General features: G+C 43.8%; 1 protein-coding gene across 3 annotated transcripts; it reads right to left on the minus strand.

Annotated features, from left to right (window-relative positions):
• Nucleotides 1-62: 62 nt before the first annotated feature.
• KLHL24 (kelch like family member 24) lies at nt 63-22,906 on the minus strand. Of its 3 annotated transcripts, none has more exons than XM_059854966.1 (8): nt 22,833-22,906; nt 22,633-22,735; nt 15,088-16,075; nt 10,017-10,201; nt 9,013-9,131; nt 7,779-7,967; nt 7,166-7,354; nt 63-6,026 (listed from the first exon to the last, which is right to left on the minus strand). In XM_059854966.1, exons 3-8 carry the CDS (start codon nt 16,005-16,007, stop codon nt 5,826-5,828), a joined length of 1,803 nt encoding a protein of 600 aa, XP_059710949.1. In that variant the 5' UTR covers nt 16,008-16,075; nt 22,633-22,735; nt 22,833-22,906; the 3' UTR covers nt 63-5,825. The 3 variants fall into 3 exon arrangements, with proteins under 3 accessions (XP_059710949.1, XP_059710947.1, XP_059710948.1); XM_059854964.1 differs by lacking the exons at nt 22,633-22,735; nt 22,833-22,906 and adding exons at nt 19,450-19,543; nt 21,495-21,667; XM_059854965.1 differs by lacking the exons at nt 22,633-22,735; nt 22,833-22,906 and adding an exon at nt 21,495-21,667.
• Between the last annotated feature and the right edge of the window lie 7 nt (nt 22,907-22,913).

A 22,913-nucleotide genomic window follows, 5' to 3' on the forward strand; every position in this document is an offset into this window, starting at 1 on the left:
GCTCCTTGTAGCACCGAGCCCCACCCTGGAACTTCTCATAAACTAAATAAACCACAGTGAACTATTCAAAAGGCAAATGTTTATTAGATACACTGAACTTTAAAAAACTTTCAAAGAATTATGCAAGAAGTATATTTAAATATAACAGGCGTTACTGCAATTGTGCTACATTACAAAATCACTTTTCTACTGTCAGCACAATCTGAAGACCTTAATGTTAAATGTGAGATCCGTTACACTGACTCTGGCACACAGTAAGTGGTCTGAGCTTTCCTGTTCAAATGTCCTTTGTGCTGCACCCGGCTGTTCTTGAGGGCAAGATCAGCTCTCCGTGGAACTACAGCTTTTATGTTTCAGTAAAGAAAGGAACTGGCAAGGAATAACAAGAACTGCTGTCTTCCTCAGCACAAAAAGGAAAATGAAAATATGATTTCAGGCAAAAATATCATATGAGTAACAGTTCAGGAGGTAAACTCTCTTTCCATGGCCAAGTAGTTCCTATTAATCCAACTCCAAAGTGCTACAGGTGCACCAAAAGGAGAATGACTCATAGGTCCAGCATTTACACAGATGAAATTAGTAACAGTACATTACATTCAAGTCTCTTGATTTGCTTATTGCCATGATGCACCATATTATTGCTTCATATTTTGTATCTTGAACAAGAGGTTGATGACTTTGGAGAGTTCAGAAATATCACAGAGGCTACTGACTAATACAAGAAACTGTACATGTTAAGGACAGGAAGTCAAAGACTAAACTCAGTCCTTTGTCACTGAGGCGTTGCTGGAAACAAAAAATAGAAAAAAAACAAATACTGATTTCCCTAGATGAAATCTGCCATAGCACTGTAATAATGGAAGCATTCTAGGCATGTTCTAAACAAGTTTAACTGTGCTAATTAATGAATGGCAAGATTTATTTCTCCTAGGAGGACATTAGCAGTCTGGACAGTAAGACCAATCATAATAAAGATAACAAACTGGGAGGAGTAATCCAAGCTCTTCTTCACAATAGATAAAAATATAGGTGAATTCAAGGCACAGGTATTTTCAAAATTAACACACATTATATATTTTCTTTGGAGCTAATCATACAAACTAAGCCCTAATTACACTATTAGCAAGTTGTACACAGGGCCTTTATGTGCATCACTTGTAACAGCACTATCAGAGAATGATCACAAAATAATTCACATACAGATGTGCACACATACATACACATACTAGCACTGACTGGATCTCTACAGTAGGAAAAAAGGAATATTCCTGCAAATCGCTTACAGTTCTTAGAGGAACGTGATCATGAACTTGTGTGTGACACAAAGGCAGCGAGCAGGGAACACAGAGTCACAGCTGGTTTGGGCCTGTGGGAGGCAGGCTGCTGCTTACACAATTGTGATCCATTTTCATTAATGCCATCTGAAATAATTCCATAATGAGGAAACTTGTGTGCTAAACATATTTTACAAAACCCAAAGCACTGCTTGGCCCCCAACCAGATAGCAGGTTTCTGCTTACAAATTTCATCTTGCCCTGTAGGCTCCTTTTCTCAGTATATGGCGCTCAGATTTTCTTAACCAGGCACAACAAATCATTTCATTTGTAATTTCTTGTGTACATGACACTACATTCAGATGAAAATATTCATTGTGCCTCACAATGATCAAGTCTTGTGAGATTCTTAATGCTCTTAAATTGGGTTTTGCCATCTTCAGTGGTAGAAAGAACCCCACAGCTACTTGCCTATTGGGGCAATTCAGAAAAATGAACCCCTGGCTTTCCTGAGCATTGCCACTAGCAGACTATAAGCATCTTTATTGCTCCAGCTGAGTTCGGTGAAATGACAAATATGAAACATTTTTACCACCTGAGTTTCAGCATCTGGAATTGCAAACTTACAGCATCCTGAACGCCCTGGTTTCAGCTAGCCTAGCCAAACTGCAACCCCTTCCTGCCATCCCTGAGCCTCCTCCAATGCTTTTCTCCTGCCTCTGCTCTTCAGGGCTGGACTCAGCCCGGGCTCTGCTGAGCAGCACCCCCTTTGCCTTGGGCAGGGGGAAACATTAAGTCACAGGCAGTGAGTGGGCCTGCTTCTTGTTGTGTCCTTGCAGCAAGTCAAACACAAACAGGACAAACCAAGTGTTTGCCTAAGATAATGAAGTCAACTCAACTGTTCTGAGGAAGAAACTGAACAAGCAGTAGCGTCCTTGCTCTCAAGCACAGGTGACCAAAGCATCCTCTGAATCTCAGTCCAGGTGAGTATTTCTTCTTCCTCCACCATCAGCCTCTCTCAAAACTTTGCCACATTAAAAATACTATTTAAAAAGCTTCACTAAATTATGATAAGGGTCCATATCAACATAATCTACATGAACACCTCTGCTTCAACAGAGTACAAACAAAGCTACCTTGGATGAGAACTGCATTGGTGCCAGTCAAAAGGAAAAAAAAAAACAAACCAGTACAGTCTGGACCCCTTTGGTGCTGGAGGGGAAAGCACAGTGCCCAATCCTCCAGACACTCAGTATAAAATGGAAGAGATTGCACAAATTGTGCCTTCTTAACCACTCCCAAGGAAGGAGTCTACAGCTACAACTATGAGATTAGCAGGCAATGTTCTGTGGCTGATGGCTGTGAAAGGGGAATGCTTCGGCCACAAGCCAAGGGCTAGAGGCTGCAGTGATCAGTAAGTGATTCAGAACCTTCCAGAAGCCTGGCTGCAAGAAAGCATCAACTGTCTTTTCAATTAACATCACACTGCTAAGAACAGAAGTGAACATCAAAACAGAGAAGAAAAATATTTACTCATTTCTGTTTAGCAGAGTGAAGACAATTGTTAGAATTTAATTTTTTAGGGGTGACTTGGAGATCCTTGAGCCCTCATATGTATGGTTGGACTGAAGTTACATCTTTGTGCAGGTGCTCTAGAGCTACCAAACCTACTACCATTAATGATGGAAATAATTTGATTATAGTAGATGACATTAATGATTTTCTATCCTAGCTGAGACAAAGGAAAAAACTAAAACCAACTTGCTGCTCAAGCCCATATACTGCAAACATCTAGATATGCATTAGAGTGAGAGGTTAAATCTTAGAATCCATCTATACCTAAGTGAAATGCATTGGAGAACAAGTGGCTCAGGAATGCAACTTCCAAATTAATGCATCCTTCTGGAAATATGGCACATTTTCATTAAATCAAGGTCAAATTGTTCTTTTCTAGTATATCTAAAAATAATTGTTGTAACAGAGAAGGCCATAAGTGCAAATTTACAGAGTAGCAAGAAGAAAAACTCGCTGCCTGTTTTAAAGAAATCCTTGTTTAAGTAACTGCCATTTAGCAGTGCTCCACACCTGTAACTGTTCAGCTCTGATACAGATTCTGAAGAACTGTAAGCAGAAGTTTTCTGCATCTACATTTCTGCATTTACTGGTTCATTAAACACTGTCATTTTCAAAAACAGGTAACAGTAACAGTACATAAATTGGTAAGAAAAGACAACTAAACTATAAAATTAGTCTTAAAAACCTTGGAAAGCAGTATCTTGTTATTTACAGAGTAGTGCAGTATTATAAACACATATTAAATGACACTGTTCTATACCTACAGAACAAGCACTGTTTGAACAGTATAGCATGACAACATTACAAGTCTGAATACAAACAAGAGGAAATCAAAGGGAAGGAGGATTTTTTCAAATTGCATCTGTAATGAAGTGCTCCTATTGTCTTTGTCATTTTTATTTACAACAATGGCACAAGCTGTTAGTACATAAAGTCAGTTACGGGGCAATTACAACAGACCTTATTCACAGGTACTAAAATTGCCATTTCAAAGTAAAACTTGGTGAGCAAAACAGATGAAACTTAGAAAAGGATTAATTTATCTGATACAGTTGTCTTACATTATACCAAGGGATTTTCTTTTTAGGGCAATGTGAATGCTCAGGGACTGACCTCCTGATTACATCACTGATAGGCAATGATTTGTATTTTATCAGTATCCTTACCATGTCAAAAGCAGTGTTTGGTATTCAGCCAGAAACTGAAATCTGTGTCCTTTCCTGAGGTTACAAGTTAATGCATCCCAAAGTGCAGCTCCCAGTGCTCTTTCAAACTCATGACCATGTTACTGAAAATGGTGACTCCCAGTTTGGCATAGCTTCTCTGAGGGTCAGAATTTCCATCTCATGAAGAAATACTCTGGGAAAACAGATGAGGAAAGTCCAGTGGAACAAACAACGTTCCAGAGATGGTGCTTGTTTTCACCCTCCTGAGCAAGCACAGAGACCAGAACCCCGAGGCCAGGGCTGGCTCTGCAGGGGTTTTATGGAGTTTTTCTGCCCTGGCACTGACCAATTTCCTTACTGGCTGCTGTCCTCAGAATTCCTTTACAAGGCAGTTCCTGAGGTTTTTGGTGATTTACAGGAAATTGGTACACAGACAATCTTATTCATTTTCCAACTCCCAAGTGCTATTTCAGTTTTTATGAACTTTGTGCCTCAACTGTACAACTGTGCACTGGAAATAAGGAGTCCTAGTACAGAAATCTAGGGAGGACTTAAAAAAAATACCTTTACTGAAAAAACCCCAACCCAATAATGGTGGTGCATCAAAATACAGGTGCTTCCTAGGCTTCAAATTATCCAAAACACATCCTATGGCTACATGGACAGGTCCACAGATATTCTTCTGGTGAAAGGAGGAACCTTTCCAGAACTTCTTTATCTATGGCCAAGCAGCTTATTCAGTAGTTTAACTGTGCTACAGTAAGTGATTGTCTGAAGAAATACTTGCTGGATACTCTGCCATCTCTGCAGATGAGACATCCAAAAGACCAATTTATAACCTGTAGGGCACAAACTCAAGTCCCCATCTCTGTCATCAGATAATTTATAACATGATTGAGAAAACTGAGAGAATCCAGAGTTCAACATCCCTTTATTTCCTAAATAGTTTAGACATTGCAGTGAGCAAAGAATGAACCCAGTAACTCTCAGCCTTCACCCATACTATTCAAAAAGGTAAAAACTGTGTTTCAAACTTTGCCTCACAGGTGCATGCCTGAACACACTGGCTTTCCCTGTCATATAGCCTTGTTCTTCTCTGCTGGACATTTATGAGCACAATGAGTAAGTTCCACAGGGCTAATGTACACAAGCATCACTGCAGTGTGTTGTAGTGGCTCACCAAACAACCAGTTTGTCCTTCAGAAGAAAGCATTTCTCAGAGATTCTCGTTATTTGTCCAATGTAGCTTGTTTTGTTGTTTTGGTTTTGCTTTGTTTTTTTGTGTTGCTGTCTTTGTTTGTTTTTTTAATTTTCAACCCATGCATGATCTGACCAAAAATCTAGTTGGTTTTAAGAATGATGAATATGAATTATAATTGAGCTTTTAAAATTGCAGATAATGATCCAGGATGACTCTTTGGGATTTACTTGCCTATGCATTTTTCCCATTGGCAGAACTGGAAACACCTTGAAGATATTGCTTTTAAAGACACAGGCACAAAAGCTGAAGGCACTTTCCCCAAAAAGCTTTCAAGGTTTTACTTACTAATTACACATAGGGCAAACTTGCTGACCACTGTACAAGGTCCTGCTCTCATATCAGAGCCCACAGCAGATATAACTGAACTCTGGTTACTGGATAGGTTTGTAGACTTGTTTGGTAAGTTAAATTAACCCTTTTTCTAAAGGCACAGGATATAATTTTCGTATGACACTTAGGCAGGGAATTCCCACTTCAGGAATCTTTAAAAAGCCTGTCTTGCAGCAGACCACTGGATTCATTCTTCTTCTTTTTTCAAGAAAAGAGAAGTTACAGTTTAAAGCCTTTTTCATTATATCTATGAATGGTCACACAGCCATGATAAGATACTGGCCTGGGCATGGCTGCTACTCCTGTGATAATGCCCGTGGCAGGGTCATAACAAAGAATAGTGTCTGTGGCTTCTCCATTTTCCCGTCTTCCACCAAGGATATAGATTTTTCCATTACACACAGACATGCCACAATTTTCCTGTTGCAAGAAAACACAAGGGAACACACGGTTATTTAAAAAGCAAGACTTGATTTGTGAGTGTCTGCTCCCGCGCAGGAGGGCAGCACTGTGACTGCCTTCTGTAAACAGCCTGGCCTACAATGCTCCCTCCTGAAAGGGCCAGTGCAGAAAGCACAAAAATTAGGGAAAGCAGCAGCACAAGACTATTTCAGGACCAAGCCTTTACTACATGTAGCTCAAAGGGAACAATGGAATACAACTGAACACTGTACTTACCACTGAAAGATCTGAGAGAGGGAAAGGAGGAGAGAACAAAGGTTTTCAGAAGAGGGACCAGTGTAGGTACTATTAATGCAAAGAATGGGAAAAAGGAGAAGCATCTTAGAGGAGCAACAGATAATGAAGAGGGATGTAAATGTGGAGAGGAAAAAAGGCATGACTAAAAATAGAGTGCACAAGAAAAGACAGTGCTATGTCTTACTTGAAACAGAGATAGGATTTTATTTCTTCCTCAAAAGCAAGCATGGAAAAAATACTCAGTTAAATAGAGAACACAGATTAAAACAGAGGAACAAGAGGGAAGACTGGGAAAAAAAAGAACAAATTTCTCTTAAGGTAATACTATAGAATATGTGACTGGTGTTTTTAAAAGATGGGGAAATGTAACTGCTGCACACACACTTCACTACTGAGCAGACTCATTCAAATCCTGCTTGGTGTCCCACATGTGGAAATGAGAGAGCTCTCACTCCTGAAGCCAGACACTTTCTGTGCTATACAGTCAGGCTTTTGCACACTGTAAAAACAGCCTTCAGTATTTCCTGTTACACTGAAAGGCTTTAATCAATTGTAAGGAAATTACTCCCTCCAGTCTAAATGACAACGTGCAACAGAATGTAATGTCTATACAATGAAATCATCATCCCCTACACTGTTCTTCAACAGTAACAGCTCTCAAGCAAAGCTGGACTGCCTAAGTGACACCCAGCTAAAAAGCTACTGGTTTAGAAACCTCCTCTTCTGTGATGTTTTGAGTTACACAGATGAAGAGGTAAAGCAAGAATGGAATCAGAGATGTGATTCCATTAGGGTTAAGCAAATATATACTTATTTAATACCAAGATACAGCTGTCTTTGGGCATTTGATTGGTAATTACCTGTCTGCTGAATGTATTCTGTACATGCATCCAGTAGTCCTCAATGGGGTCATAGCAGTAAATGGCTTTGGTGAGCCCGCCAGCCACGTAGATCAGGTTGTTCAGGGACACGGCGGTGATACATCTCTTGGCAATGGGGATGGTGGCACGCAGCAACCAGGAGTTGGTATCAGGATCGTAAGACTGAACCTGGAAACAAGGACAGGTCTTTCAGACTGAGAGCCCAGCTGAAGGAACAGCCTGCCATGCTCACACAGGTTACACAAGGAGAGACAAGGCAGCAGTGCCTACCCAAAATAACTGGAGTCAACATACACGCAGATCCACGTATCAATAATTTATACATATGTGCAATGTTTTACATTGTTTCCCAAACACTCCCATTTAAGAATTCTTGTGAAGCCAATGATATATTTGCAATGTATCCTTGAGAAAGACCACAGGAACAGTGTATTGCTCAATTAACATTTTCTACTCTGTATTTTTTTTATTAGAATAACTCCACACTCCATCCAGCACAAAACAGCTCAAGCAGATCTGCTGCAGGACCTGGTTTTAACCAGCAATCCAGTTTGCTGTGGATAGAAGATGCAACCCAACAGAGCCAACTGACCTTGTCAGAACAGGTGTTGTCATCAGGGCCACCCCCAATGACAAAGAGTTTGCCAACACAGCTGGTGACAGCTGGGGAGCTCACGGCCTCCTTCAGGGGAGCCACCTCTGTCCAGCGGTTGGAGAAGGAGTCGTAGCACTCCACACTGCTCAGGCGGTTCTGCCCGTCGTATCCTCCCACCACGTACACCTGCACAGAGTGGTGAAAACTACCATCATGTCGTGTTTGCAGCAGGTATTGCACTTAAATATCACATTAAATTAATTTAAAGCTGATTTGCTGGGTTTGTCAAGGGACACATTCCTCACATTTTTTATTTATACACAGGAGGAGAAGAATATGGTCTGAAAATAACAGGTAAAGACTCCCTGGAGAGTTCCATTCAGTCACATGTGGAATGACACTGCAAACACATGCCAAAGCATAGTATTATTAATACTGCAGTAGAAACTTCTCATTTGAATAGCATTTGTTAGAAAAGGCATTCCTCTGTATTTCTCTTTTTTTAGATAACATTGAACAACAACAGCAGCAGCAAACGCCCACCTGAGTTTACCTTTGCTTTTTTAGCATTTTGCTTTTTCCCTACTTGCGTACTGAAGTATTTCACCCTCTCAGTTTTTAAACTCTACTGTCTTGTTTCTTCTTTCATACTTAGGAAGCAGAGCTCCTCATTATTTGTGATTACCTTCTTCCCTCTGCTTGCTTAGCTGCACGTTTCACCTCTAAGAAGATCAAGTGACACCACATGCACATCTTGTCTAATTTTCAGTAAGGGAGTCCCAGCTAGTGGTTTTATGGTAAGGCATATTTGCCTTCAAAATATAGCAAAACCTCCCATTTCCACATGACATGTGTTTGCTTTCAACAGAAAACATTAAATAAAACTGCTGACATTCAGAGCAGTTAATAACTACATAAACTGTTAGCATTTTGAAGCACAGGCAAATCCAGATGCTTCTTTGCTTCCCAAAAAATTGCTTCTTTGAAATAAGCCACTTCAATGATGAAAAAACAAAACCTCAAAAAATAAATGAGCAATAAGATGATTTTCATGTCCATGGCTAGTGTCTGACTGATGAAAAGCCTAATTGTTTGAAGTATTTTACTTGAAAATATATTTTTAAAATTATTAGATATGAAATACAAAGTAATACTTAGGTATTTTCTCCTCTGTTGTATTATATACAGCAAACATTCCCACTATAAAAAAATTAAGATATACTTCTCTTACTTTACCCAGAAGAACAGCCATTTTATGTCTCCATCTGCCTTTATTTAGGGAGGCAACTCTGATCCAAATGTTAAGTTGAGAGTTATAAATCCAGACATCCCGGCTATTGATTCTTCCACCTTTAAAATGAAACATATGCCAATCTGAACAATTATTGAATGGATAATGCTAACTATTAAAATGCCCCCTCTAGAGTGGGCAGTGAAAACTTTATATCCCCTTTTGGGATGTAATAAGGATCTATCAGTATTTATACATTACATGGAATAAGTCATTTGCAGTGGATTTCAAAGATAAAATCACACAGGAAGTTGTTTTCCTCACGCTTTCCTTTCCCATAATGATGAGATCACACCAGATTATTCCTTGAAGCTAGAATGCATTTCAATGGCTTTTGCCCAAGCTCTTCAGATTTCCTGTAGTGTCACCACCCAGATGAGACCCCTGAAATCCCCTGCCTGTGGCACATCCCTCCCACCCCCCTCCTCTGCTCTGTGAGCATCTCCTTGGCTTCTCACTGTTCCAATGACACAGGCACACACATTGCTTGGGTTAAACCAACACACACAGCCTGCTGGCTGAACCATCAGCTGCACCCTGTCATTTCCCCTTGCTAAAGGTCTGAATGTGCTGCTGGGAGAAGCCTGCTTGGGAATTTTTGTCTGTAGTTTTCCCAGCTGCTGCTGCACACAGGCTCCTGCTGTATTTCAAAGCAGCCATTAGCTGGTCTCTTTAAATACAACTGATGTCCTGGAATCAGCTGTAAAAAACCGCAGATTCATGCCAAACAAGAACTCTAGAAAACACTTTTGTTTACAGTAAGATTGTGCTGGGGCTGGTGTTCACAGCAGCAAGTGACTTTCAGCTGAGCTTCTGGAAGTTCACAGTACAAAGCTCTGCCACGCTACTTAAAAACAAACCAAAACAAACACACCCCACAAACAGGACACAAGGAAAATCAACCAAAGAAAGAAAGAAGTCTTGAATTGTTTAGGATTATTCACCTGAAACAAGAATATCATTCCGCAGTGCACACACGGCATACTCAGACTTGGTAAACTCTGGAAGTTTAGCCAGTGACTTCCACTCTCCTGTCACAGGATCATAGCACTCCGTGTATGGCAAATTAAACCCTCCAACTCGTTCACAGCCTCCAACAACAACTATCACCTCAGAATAACCAGTTGATCTAAAAAAGTGAGCACAGAAAATTGAGATGTAGAGGATATTTATTAGTACCTGGAGGCCAAACATCATTGTCTTCAAAACTCTGTGAAAATCAGAAAAAATACTATTTAGCTTTAACTTTGTGACAACAATGAAAAAAGAAAATAGAAGAAAGAGTCATTTAGCAAACAGGTTTTCACTGTTTCCAGCTGTCTCATTACACAGCAGATTACAACACTGACAGGAGTCCTGTCTAAGTGGTGGAGCTGCCCTGCACAATGTTCTGTGTAAAAATCATGTCATTAAATAACATAGAAAGGCCTTACTATAATAATATCTTTCCTTTGACTGTACATATAGATCAGAAACAGAGTTCAAGCCAGGCCAGAGACAATGAGATGAACAATCTGTTTCACAATGAAATCAGTCTTCATTCCCCCTCCTGAGCTTTACAAAATTAATAATACTTTACAGCACCTAAATTTCCAAGTGTTTAAAAGCAGAAGGAATGTAGTCACTAAAATAAGGAAAAAGCAAAAAACCTTAGAGCCAATGGACAGTAAAACAGAAAACAGCAGCGACAGGAGGAAACATTAAGTAATACTGAAATAAAAATTCAAAACCAAAACTGCAATTCAGTGGGAATAAATCAGGCATTAGACAGATTGCAATGTACCCATATAGACTGTTCAGTTCTATTCCACACACTGATTATTACTCTACTAACCAGATGCTTCTGCACTATACATATTCTATATTCACAGCAGTAACAAAACTTATCCAACAAAAATTAATGCACATTTGAATCTAGAGAATCGACCGACTACCTTTAATGTGCAAATCAAACTGTGACCACCTTTATTCCTCCTCTCTGATGATTTCTTGTCAGCATTTGTCAAACTCCTTTCTTTCCAGAGCATTTTAAAATTAAAGCGCTTTGCACTGACAGAGTTATCTCAAGGACTGCTGTCAGTTAAGCAAAACTGAATGTAAGATTGATTTTATTTCTGAGGAGCCTTTTTGTTGTGTTGTGCTCTGTACTATGATCCCACTGTGAACAGGTATCTCACAGAGCAGACATTCATGCCATTGCTGACTACCAGTGTTCTCCCCAAAATAAAAAAGACTTATGACTGGATTTGAGGTAAAATTTGCACAATCTGTCCCCCAAGTTCTTAACATGAACTTAAGCACATATTCACCTATAAATCCTGATGAGGCTTTCCCTGAGTTGAGACATCATGAATAAAACTCGTGAGCCCTTCTATCTCCTTGTCACCACACACCAAATTGAAATATTCCATACATGTTTCTACCCAGAATACTGTAAACAGGCAAAGGCAATGCTGAATGCTAACATCCTACAGGATGAGAATAATGAGATGTGTCTGAGGAATGGCACTTACACACCTGAACTTGTCAGAAGAAACTCTTGTCAGCTGCTCAGCTTTGAAGTCACACTCCTTCCTGGTTTCTATGTATTTACTGTTTACTGGTTTTTGCTTTTTTGAGGAACAACTCTGAAAAGAATCTCTCAAGGGGTAAGAAAGGGGAAGTTCCTGTGCCAACAAAGCATTACCCAGGAAAAGAACTTCCATAAAAGCAAGACACTTATCTCATAATTTGCCCTAGAAGCAAGCCCAAAGACACCAGCTAATTGTGTACAAAGAGGTTTGCCTGTGCATTACTTTCTAGATTATTATTAAGGCCTCCAATCACTCACTGAAAGGATGACTGTGACTGATCATCAATCTTTGGTTTAAAATTAAATGAACCAAAAAACTTTGTTCAGAGAGAGCTTTTTAGGAAATGGAGTTTTTCAAGAAAATATTAATTTAGCACAGTATTTCAAAAACAAAGAGAACAAAAATTTTCCTAACATTTTAGCACCTATATTACTAGATTTTTTCTTGTAAGAGAAATTTTCTCCATTGTATTTTCTTGAACGAGTCTTGCTCTGTGCAGGTTTTATGGTTAGTTCCAATTTGGTTTTTTTTTTTTTCCTAAATGACAGAGGGCACACCCATTTTTAAAAAAAGTAAAATGTGGTAGGAATACACAAAAAGAACATTCAGGCAAAGGCTAATTCCAGCAAAGAACTAAGGATATATTTCAATGAAGGTTAGAAAAAGCTGTGACCTCAACCAGCAGTAGAGGAAGCCCTTCTTGCAGCCCTCAGAAGAAACAGTGTGAGCAAAGTAGCACAGTGTTAAACCAGGCTGTAAAGACTCCAGGAGACACCATCCCACCAAGAACAAGGGCATTACACAGAAATGAAGGAGTGGAAGACAACCAACAGTGTCATACAATTCCATGCACTCCCAAGAGCAGGCTTCCCAGGGGTCCTGAGCTCCACACACACCTCTTGATGAGGTGAGAACACCAACCAGCAGAGCATGAGCAGGACAGAAGGACTTGTGGTAGCTCAAACAGATCACATTCAAAACCATGGTGCTTTCAGAAAACAAATTACAGAAATTCAAGCAAACTACAGAAATTCTGGTAAACCACTACTTTTTTCTTCCTTGCTGTTAAATCAATTTTGGGTAGTAAATGAGGTAGCAGACAAAATGCAAGGTGAAACAGAAGCCCATCTCCAAGTGGGAAAAATAAGGGACTACATTAAAGCTTTCCAAAGGCAACCAAAAAAGACACATTAAAATGTATAACATCCTAACTTCTGGGTAAAGAGCACACTCAGGTACAGGTACCAGACAGCCCAACAGCAGCTTTGATGACAGAGTGAAGAGAACTCAAAGCACACAGCAGTTTGGGGTATGGAAGTGTGTCACTGCTCACTGCCTGGTCTCAGCTTGCAGATTTGGTGTGCAACACAACAGGAAGGACAGGACAGGCTTAGGGAGCAGGAGGGACAGCCTCAAGATGTCACTGTTGCAAGTCCATAACTGAAAGGCTGTCTCGGAAAGACCTGCATTTGCCAAGGATGCCTTAGTGGCAAAGAGAACAGTTATGCCACACTTTAAACTTTTATTTAACTCTTAACTTGCCATGTAACTCTTCCCTGGCTTCAAAAAGAAAAAAAAAAAATCAAACTAAATTTCACCCACAGGTGCATCCATATCCATACAACTGATCACAATTTATATCCCAAAGTTTCACTAAGAGCACTGGTGTGGGAATTTTTTATCCCGTAGCCTGTCTCCTTTTAGAAACAGTTTATGTAGAAAAGATATTGGAGGAAGGCAAGAAAAAAGGAAAAGAGCTCTCCATTGCCCTCCCCTCCCCAAAACCCCCCAAAATGCCCAGAAAAGGTCGATGAAAACATGGGGGAAGGGGACCTGGCAACTATTTCAAAATATGATCCCTTTTTGCTATAGGCAACGGAAACAAACAGACAACAGAAACAAATGACAAAGAACTATTCCATGAATGTAATATAGAAAAGGGGAAAAAATTCCTGCTGGGACACCAGCCAGGTTTTCTCTTTGTAAATTACTTCTCTTGCTCCTACCTACTCAAACTCCCACTGCAGTTTAATAAACTCAGCAGTAAAACCAACAAACCCCCCAGCTTCAGAAATCACCTGTATTAGGCAAGGTACCTCATCAGAGCCCCACTCTGGGGATATTCAGAATTTCAAGCACATACATCCCCCACACTGACAGAACTCCTGAGTGTATTTGCCTTTCTCAGCCAACTAGTAAGAAAAGCAGAATAAACACCAAACCAAACACTGCAGCTTGCAGCCCCCTCCAACTGCCTGAGTTCCCGTGGTCCCTCCCTCCAGCAATTCCCAAACTGCCATGATCCAAACTTGCTTGCTAAGACCTCCCACGGCAGGGCACAGCTTAGAAAGCCTGGGTGGGAGCAGGGCTGCAGGGACTTTAGGATGAATTTCTTCTCTCGTGGCAGGACTGACACTGGAAAGCCACTAATGGGGCAAACACTGCCAAGTGGGTTTTTTTTCCCCTTAAGCAAGCCTTTAACACCTGCCAAAAAAATAAAGGTTCCCTGCAGAGTCACTGTAGAGCAACCACATATGAGTAAGAGTAAACAAAGAGGAGTAACTCCTAATACAATCTGTCTAGACCATCATTGCATCACCTTAATGGAACTTATGATTTTATAAAAAACCACTCAAATCAGCTGGAGTTAACGACGAACTATCATCTCTGCTATCGTTGACATGAGGCAGGGAAAATATTTTTGAAAAAAAGAATCATAATAGCCATTGCTCATAAATGCCACTAATGGATTCTTCCTCATTTCTTCTTGCAACCTCAGTCACCTATTTGTGTAACACATTATTAAGCAGCAGCAATTGTGAATTATTAAAATGTCACCGAATGAGCACAAAATACTTCATGAACTGTTTCATGATTCTTTAAAAATACAATATTTGGTTTATTTACAGTTAACAACCTGTTGTTCTGCTGTCTATTACAAATACATGTGCTACTCCATCTGTAAAATATTTGTGATGTAGCAAGGAAGTGCTCTGAAAACATAATACCCCATCCACATCCTTTGTGGTGTACTGTACGTTTTCATGACTTTGTTACAAAAAGAAAGCTGGGGAAATGGAGTGGTTTTCCTGCCACAGCACAGTAGCTCTCTTCAAGACCCTGCTACTGTATGAAGTAACTTAAGATGTCCCCTAGCAAACATTAACCTTAAGAAAGTATTTTACTTGCAAGGTAATATAACTTCACTCACCTTTTTTCAGAGTAATAAAGTGCTCTGTGTAAAAAGACCCATTTATGGATATTCTCAGACATGTGAGCTTCATGCACATGGGGAAGTACAGAAATGTAAGTGCAGCAGCTCCAGAGTTTAACAAAGTAAAATAATCTGCAAGAGATTTTTCTCCAGGCATGCATGTATCAAACATCTGTACATCAAATTATGTCCTTCTGGAGAAAAAATGGGTTAAAAGAATTTTCTTACCTGCGTGGCCTAGTTCTGGGAGACATCATCTCGTTTCCAAGGATGTGGTATCGCCTGGCTTCGTGCAGCAGCTGATAGCACTCTGGGGAATTCTGAATCAACTGGTCCACCTCCACAGTCTGAACAAAGTAGTTGGGGTGCAGGAGCGGGAGCCTGACGTGCGTCAGGAGCTCGTGGAGCACGGGCCGGCGCAGCTCGACGGCGCGGTACACCCAGCGCATGACGGCCTCGAACACCATCTCCTCCTTGCTGATCACCAGCTCGTCGCTGCAGATGTAATCAATCAGCTCGTCCTTGCCCAGCTCCAGGAACTCTTCGTGCTGGGACACGTCCTCGAACGTCTGCAGCGCGAAGTTCCTGCACTTGGTGAACAGCGTCTTGAGCGAGTGCGTGTCGGCGAAGCGCTGGATGCCCAGGCAATTGCAGGGGTCCAGCTGCTCCTCCAGGAACTTGGCGCAGGCGTCGCGTAGGACGCTGATCTGGAACAGGCTCGACGTTTCGAAGAGATACTGCACGTTCTCCGTGGTGATTTTCACCTTGCCCGTGTACACGTACTGCAAAAAGCAATCCATGGCTTCGGCAAAGATGCCGTTGATCTCCACCAGCATCTCCCTGCTCTCCCTGTGGTCGTTGCAGAACATGGCCCTGAAGTAGCTGCTGCAGGCCGAGAGGACGGCGCGGTGGCACGGGAACTCCCGGCCCTCCACGCAGATGATGACATCCGTGAACAGCCGGCTGTCTCGGAATTCATTGAAGATCTGGAGAATGCTTTCTGCGTGGGATGATCCCGAGGAGAAGTCGAAAAACTCAGGGCCTGACAACGATTTTGGGTCCATTTCAAAGACTTTCCGCTTGGTTGCAGGGGAATCTCGTATCCCGCTATCCTCTCTATTCAGTCTGCGTCCCAATATTAGTACCATTGTTACATCAGTTGGCTATAGAGTCATTGAGAAAAACTTGCAGAGGTTCTCCTTCTCAGTGCAATGGTCTGAAAAAATAAAACACCTCAGTGTTCGGTCTGACACACTCTTAGCTGCATCATAGGAATTAGACAAGATACTTGTTTGCTCACTCTAAGAATTGGTGACCTTTCTTGGAGGTGGCACAGGGCAAATTAGTGCACACCTTGCCCAGGGCAGTGCAGCACTGCCAAGTGTTAAATGCAAAATATACCCAGAAAACAGCTGTTGTGGATGGCAGCTTCTGAATGTCCCAGAATCACTGGTACTGCATTAGTGTCTAAGACAAAAAACCTCAAGATCTTGGCTCTAGCAAATCACCTGGCTGACAGAAGACAAAAATCTCCTGAATAATGATCCAGAGCTTGAACTTTTCCCTTTTTTCAGCGTGATCCTCATTTCAGCTGAAGCCTCCAAAGCACTAATATAACAGCACTAGTCAAAAAGGGGGGTGCGGGGGAAGACTGAAATTTTAAAAGCAAAAATTTAATGGAGTAAACTCCATTTTCATTATAAAGTCTATCATAATGAAGACTTATAGCACTAGAGTTAAATAACAATCTCTGATCTCAGTAAGTAACCTTGACACTAAGTTTCTACCCGTTCATTCCTAGCATCTAAAAATTAGTTCACTGATAATCTATGATTTGATTAAAAATTAATGTAAAATGCTAGCACACAAAACAGAATGAAAGATAAACTAAATGTTTTTGTGTAAAACTACTGGAAATATAAACAAAGGGCAACTTGCTGAGTACAGTGACATTTTCTGTTTCCAAAGCACTACTGGCAAATAATTATTAGCAGAAGTTTTTGCTTGAACACCTTCCAGTTTCAAGTACAAGTGTAAAGGTTCCTCCCAGCATGCAAACACACACTCACATTATCAGAGCACTGAAGCTGCAAAAATCAAATACTCAAACATTCACATGTGCCAGTATTAAAGTGTGTAGGTGAAGAAAATGCAGCTGACTTTGCAAATAATGCATGTAAGAGCTAGTGAGAGCAATCAATCTACCACAACAGGGCTTTTTGCCTCTCCTGACCTTAAAAATGACCTGGATGAATGTACACCAAGACATACTGAGGTAGCAAAAGGCTGGCAAAGCACCCCCTTGGGCCTGGCATTGGCACAATTCCAAATGCTTGTAGTATTTATTTCTATGTCTACAAGGTCACAAATGGAATTATTTTTAAGTTTATGGAAATTTTTTTCATGCCTCAAAAGGTTTTATTCAGTTTCCCTGAATCCAGAGCCAGGAAACACCACCTCCTCACGGCAACTTCATTTCCTGATGAGCTCCCATCCTCAGAGCTGCAATTACCCAGTCCCAGACTGGCCACGTCACCACTTAATATAGAACACAATGAACGTGCTTTTTTTAAACTGCCTTTTTACACAGCACCTTTAAAAGGCACCATCTGAACAAACAGCAAGGAAAGAATGCAGGCAGTCCCTTCACTCATTGAGAAAAGAGGTTCTAAAACTATCCCGGTCCCAATAAATTTTTTTTACACAAATTTACAAGGTAGATTCTTAGTCTGGGGTTCATTTACCCTACAAAACACTTAGTTTTAATTTGACTTAAAACAGGACCAGCTGTCACACTGATGCCTGAAAAACGCTGTTGCAATGAGCCTATCTAACAACTGATTGCTTCAGAGGGACTAACGAGGCACAAAGGGACAATCTGATCTGTAGCTGACATTCTGTCCCACGGATTGCACAATCACTTCACCCTGCAGTGACACAGCCCCGACACAAAACAACAGAAACAACCACCCCAAGCACCTCCACAGCTCTGCTGCCAAAATCCTCCCCCTGCACTGAACTTCAGCTGCAACTCACCTCGCAGGAGGAAGCGGGCAGAAACAAAGCAGCAGCAACAAAGGGAAATATAACAATGCAAATATAAATATAAATACGAAAAGCTCATTTCCAACATCGCAGATTTAAATCAGATGAATTTCACAAAAGCTAATGGACCTATTCCAAAGACAGCCTGAAATGAAAAGCAAGACCCTGATGCTGCATGAGAGGGCAAAACACAGCAACTAAGTAAAACTTCTTCAAGATGATATCTTTCACATTACGTGAGAAGTTAAGACAGCAGTGTATTATGCAATCATTAATAAACATAAACAAGGGCTCTGGGCTACAACTGTTCACTGAAGGAAGCAATGTCTTCTTTATGCTTGGAACATGACAAAATTAGTGGTCAGCAAACGATTTTTATTTTTAATGTCCTAATAGTTTAAAGAAATGGGACAATGAAAAAAAATTCCAGAGAGTAAAAACTACTCACGGGAATAAATATTTTAAAATCACAAATAAGATACTAAAAAGGAAAAAGAACTCCACTTCATTGCAGAACGTACTGTTTTTAAATGTACTTTCCTTTAATTTCTGCCCAGTAAATTACTTCTGCAGGTTTGCCTCAGCAAAACAATTTCACAAGCCTATCAGTAACAGTGTCACATGTTCAGCTCTATCACATTTACGTGTTGCCTTCCTGCAAATCTTGCTCTAGCAGTTTTGAAATGTCACCTTCCAGCTGCCAAAGTGGGAAAGGCAGGGGGGACCCTGTGCCTGAGGCTGAGCTGGATATCATCCAAAGGGGGGAAACAGCAGGACAGACCTGTCTGCACCTTTCCTGCATGCAGAGGCACTCATATGCCTTACCTGCCTGCAGACCCTGCACTGTAAAACACCTGTCATTCAGAGAATTTAACACTCAGATCTCATCAGTAAGTTTAAACAATGTAAAAGAAAAATACAAATTTCTCCCCCCCAAAGACAAGTCCTGGGATTTACTTGATCAAAGAGAAAAAAATAAGACAAAATCTACTAGATTGCTTGCCTAAGCAAGGGTCAACAAGGACCTTAAGATTTTAAGCATTCAGTCTACTTTGAAAAACTAGAAAAGAAAAACAAATCACACTTATAATCAACAGGTTTTACAAACTATTTCCAAACACAGACATGGCTCTGACATGGATGTTACCTCACACACACACATGTATTTCTGAGCTAAGCTGGGGTCACCAGGAGTTCAGGTTCCTCTATTTCCTTCACCTACACCATCCCTAAGTATGTGTACACAAGCTGCCCCTCAGAAATACTCTTCAAGCCAGATTCACAGCCTGCTAGAAGAAGTCTGTAAAACGTTCACGCTGTCACCTTCTATCAGTAAATCCCCTTACATAAACCAGTGTAATGTTTCAGTGTAATGCACTGAACTCCAGCCCCCGGTGTGCGTTCCCCCTCTCCCTTCACCCACAGCAGTGCCAGCAGCCGGGTTCCCCTGTGTCCCTGAGCTCCGGGGCCAGGCCCTCCAGCGACACCTTGTCCCCAGGTGTGCCCGAGCCCCAGAGCTCACCCTCAGGGTGTGCTTTCGAGTACCTGAGGCTGCGCTGGGATCCTGCAGCTGCCAGGGAGGGACGTCCAGCCCGTGCCCGCCGCTGCCAGCACCTGGCGAGGCCGGAGCGCTGACGGCCTGTGAGGGGAGAAAAGGAGGCGCTGGGAAGGGCCGGCAGGGCCGAGCCGGCAGCACCGGAGGGTCCCGGGTGCTGTCACCGTCAGCAGAGCACCCCCGCACATAACCCGAGCAGCCCCCGAACCGAAACCCAGTACGGGAACGGTGTTTTCGTGCCGAGGCCTGGGAACTGCAGCTCAGGTTGGTTTTGTGATGGGAGATAAGGCGCTGGCGGCGCCTCAGGTGCGCGGTTACCGAGGCAGAGAGAACAGACCCCGAGAGGCAGAGCGAGAACAAATCCCCCCCGCAGCACCGGGCCGAGCCACGGCACGTGCTCTTCTTGTTTGGAAAGGAAGACGGCGTGGGGAAAAAGAGCGTAACCTTTCCCTCTGACAAAAAAAAAAAAAAAAAAAAAAAAAAAAAAAAAAAAAAAAAAGCACAAAAAAAAAAAACCACCACAAAAACCAAACGCAACATTTCGCCTTCCTTCATGATATGAAAAAGACCAAAGATATTGTTGGGTCTAAAGATTTTTTTTAAATAAACATTCTTGTATTACAAGGGATATCGAGGATTGGAATGTCCAAGATGAAGTCTTTAAGAATACTGATTAACTAGTAAACAAGAATTGACTGTGATCGAACTGATTGACGTGATAAGAGCTGAACTGAGGAAGTTTTTATTCTAATGCAGGACACTATATTGATTTCTAAAAAAGAATGAATGTCAAAACTCAATAGTTATCGAAGCTAGTGACACACAAACAAAAGAGCCTTAAGTGCCCTCAAAAGTCACCCAGCAAAAAACAGGAACTGATTTGGACATGAGAGTCATGATTTTTAAGTAAAACAAAACAAAGACAAGCATTGAAAGGGAACACCTTGAAACTACAGAACCCTTTATGTACCATTTTGTAAACGGAAAGGTCCGTCAGAGGGTAAAAAACCAACTAAAATGGGGAAAAAAGTACGGAAAAAGCACACTGCGTAGTATTATTCATGTATGGGGAAGAAACAGTGAAAAAGTCCCACTCCTTCCCCTTTGGCTTCGCTGTCGTTCTTGCACGTGATTCAGATTTTGCTAAACCAAACCCGACCCTGAGCCCCGGCCACAGTGTTCCCAGGGCTCCGGGGGTCAGCCAGATGCCAGCACATCCCACACAGGGCAGCGCCCGCCGGGCTGGAGCACGGCCCGGCCGCCCGAGCGACCGGGAGCGCGGCGGAGAAAGCTGCAGAACGGACCCGCCCGCGCCCAGCCCCGGCAGGGCCGGGCAGGGAGCCCGCGGGAGCCGCTGCCGCAGGGAACAGCACGGCACCGAAACCGAGCCGAGGCCAGGGACGCGCGGCCGGAGGCGGCGGCACAAAATGGCTCCTCCCGGCCCGCCCTCCAGCTCACCTTCACCCCGGGCCCCGCCGCGGCCCCCCCGCGCCCCGGCCAATCCGCGCCGGCGGCCCCGCCCCCGCCCGCCCGCGCGGCCAATCCGCGCCCGCGGGGGGCTCGGGGGGCTCGCGCGGACCCGCGGGACGGAGCGGCTGTGGGGGCTCCGCGCGCCCCCGGCTCGCTCTGCCCGCCGGGCCGGGAGCGCAGCGCCCGCCGGCACCGCGGGGCGGGGGAGCAACAGCAACAACAACAACAACAACAACAACAATAACAACAACAACAACAGCAGCAGCAGCAGCAGCAGCACCGCAACCCGCAGGGCACGCACCGCCGCGGGCCCCGGGGCTCCGCCACTGCCCACAGCCCTTCCCCAACGTGGCACCGCCGCCGCGCGCTGCCAGCAGAGCCCCGGACGCACTGTCCTCCCCTTCGCGGCGACTAACGGTGCCGGCCTACCCCGCGGCCCGGCTGTCCCGCGGCCCGGTTGTCCCGCAGTGGCCTCCGCGCCTTCCCCGGGGATTGCCGGCCCGCCGTGGGCCACCGCACCTCTCGCCCTCCCAGCCGGGAGCGCGCCCCGCCGCCCCGCACTCACAGCCGGGAGCGCGCCCTGCCGCGCTGCGCCCCGCGGGAGCCGCCGCCGGGGTCGGGGTCGGGGTCGGGGTCGGTCGGGCCAGGTGGGTGGGCGCGGAGCAGAGCGATGCGATCCGGAGCGGTGCAGCGCGCTCGGGCCTCTCCGCCGCCGGTCGCGCTGCCAGCGCCGCTCAAAACAAAGGGGCTGGCGGGGCATGTGACCTCCGAGCCACCGCACATGATGTCACCGGCTCCGCGCGGCCCTGGGAGCTGTAGTTCTGCCGCCCCGCCCGGAGACTGCCCCGCCGCCGGGCGGCCGTCAGCGCCCCGGCAAGAGCCGGGACAAACGGCGGGGACGGGAGAGCCTCGGCGGCAGCAGCCATGGGTGGCAGCAGCTGCTGTCGCTGCGAGCTCTTGCCATCGCCGTCCCTTTGCGGGGCAAGGGGAGCACACCCCACGTACCCCACAAATGTACCCGACCCACCCCGCCCCGTGAGCAGGCAAAAGCTGCAGGTGCATCGAAGCAAGGGGTTGCATCGGGAGGGCACCTTCCAGCGGGACAGTCCCTTGTGCCGGCTCTGGGGAGCCTTACCGACACTCTCCAGCAAGAGCCGGCTCCCAGATTGAAAATAACACCCTGTCTTGGGATGGGTGTTCAGCCTACATGACCGAAACAAAAATCATTACATGAAAAAAATTAACCCAAGATAGAATCTTTGTCTACCTGAGCTACAGCTCCACCCAATTAATTCAGAATTTCCAGTTCCTCTTCAACAGTAACCCAAAACAGAGTGTTCCTGTCCCTGCTGACCACGGAAAGCCAAGGTCATCTTTAAACGGGGACATTAAAAGAGAGCTCTGCTGTCACAGCTGGGGGTCCCAGTGGTGGCAGCCAGTCAACTGCAAATATAAAAGCGGGACCCTGGTGTCATCGCCCTGCAATTTCATGAGCAGGTCTGAGCCTGTCCTGGAGCCCAAATTCACTTCATATCCGAAGTATTTGGACACCGGCCCATGCTCCAACACAGGCTGATGGAACATGCCTGGGAGTATGGAAATTTATTTTTGTTCTGCCCTTTAGCATAAGCAAACTTGCGAGCCCATAATGCAGAGCAGTGAGGCGAGGGCAGGGATGTGCATGCTTAAATTAAGATCATTACCTGCTACTAAATGAGGCCTTATGCAACGCCGTGGAGCTGATGTGGGCAGGTAACTGGCTGTGCTCTCCTTCCTCGAAGGATGACCTCCCCCTCTGGCCCCTTACTGCCAAGGGAAAGGAAAAAATACAAGTTCTATTAGCTCCCCCCTACTTTGCTCTCCTAAATGTTGGCTATCAATCCCAGGCATAATATATCTTTACCTTTTGGTGAACCTGCCCAGTCTTCTGAGCCCAGGATGTTCCCAGGAAGCGCACCCAGCCGTGTGCTCCTGGCAGTAGCTG

The sequence above is a fragment of the Haemorhous mexicanus genome, chromosome 10 (assembly GCF_027477595.1).
Source record: "Haemorhous mexicanus isolate bHaeMex1 chromosome 10, bHaeMex1.pri, whole genome shotgun sequence".
NCBI classification, from domain to species: domain Eukaryota; kingdom Metazoa; phylum Chordata; class Aves; order Passeriformes; family Fringillidae; genus Haemorhous; species Haemorhous mexicanus.

What these genes read in the sequence shown, in the direction of transcription:
- KLHL24 (XM_059854966.1), bottom strand. Translation starts at nt 16,007, where the DNA reads ATGGTACTAATATTGGGACGCAGACTGAATAGAGAGGATAGCGGGATA. An exon ending in CCCAGAACTAGGCCACGCAG is followed by an intron (nt 10,202 to 15,087) that starts GTAAGAAAATTC and finishes TCACTTTTTTAG; the next exon opens with ATCAACTGGTTATTCTGAGG. An exon ending in AGAATACATTCAGCAGACAG is followed by an intron (nt 6,027 to 7,165) that starts GTAATTACCAAT and finishes TTCTTGCAACAG; the next exon opens with GAAAATTGTGGCATGTCTGT.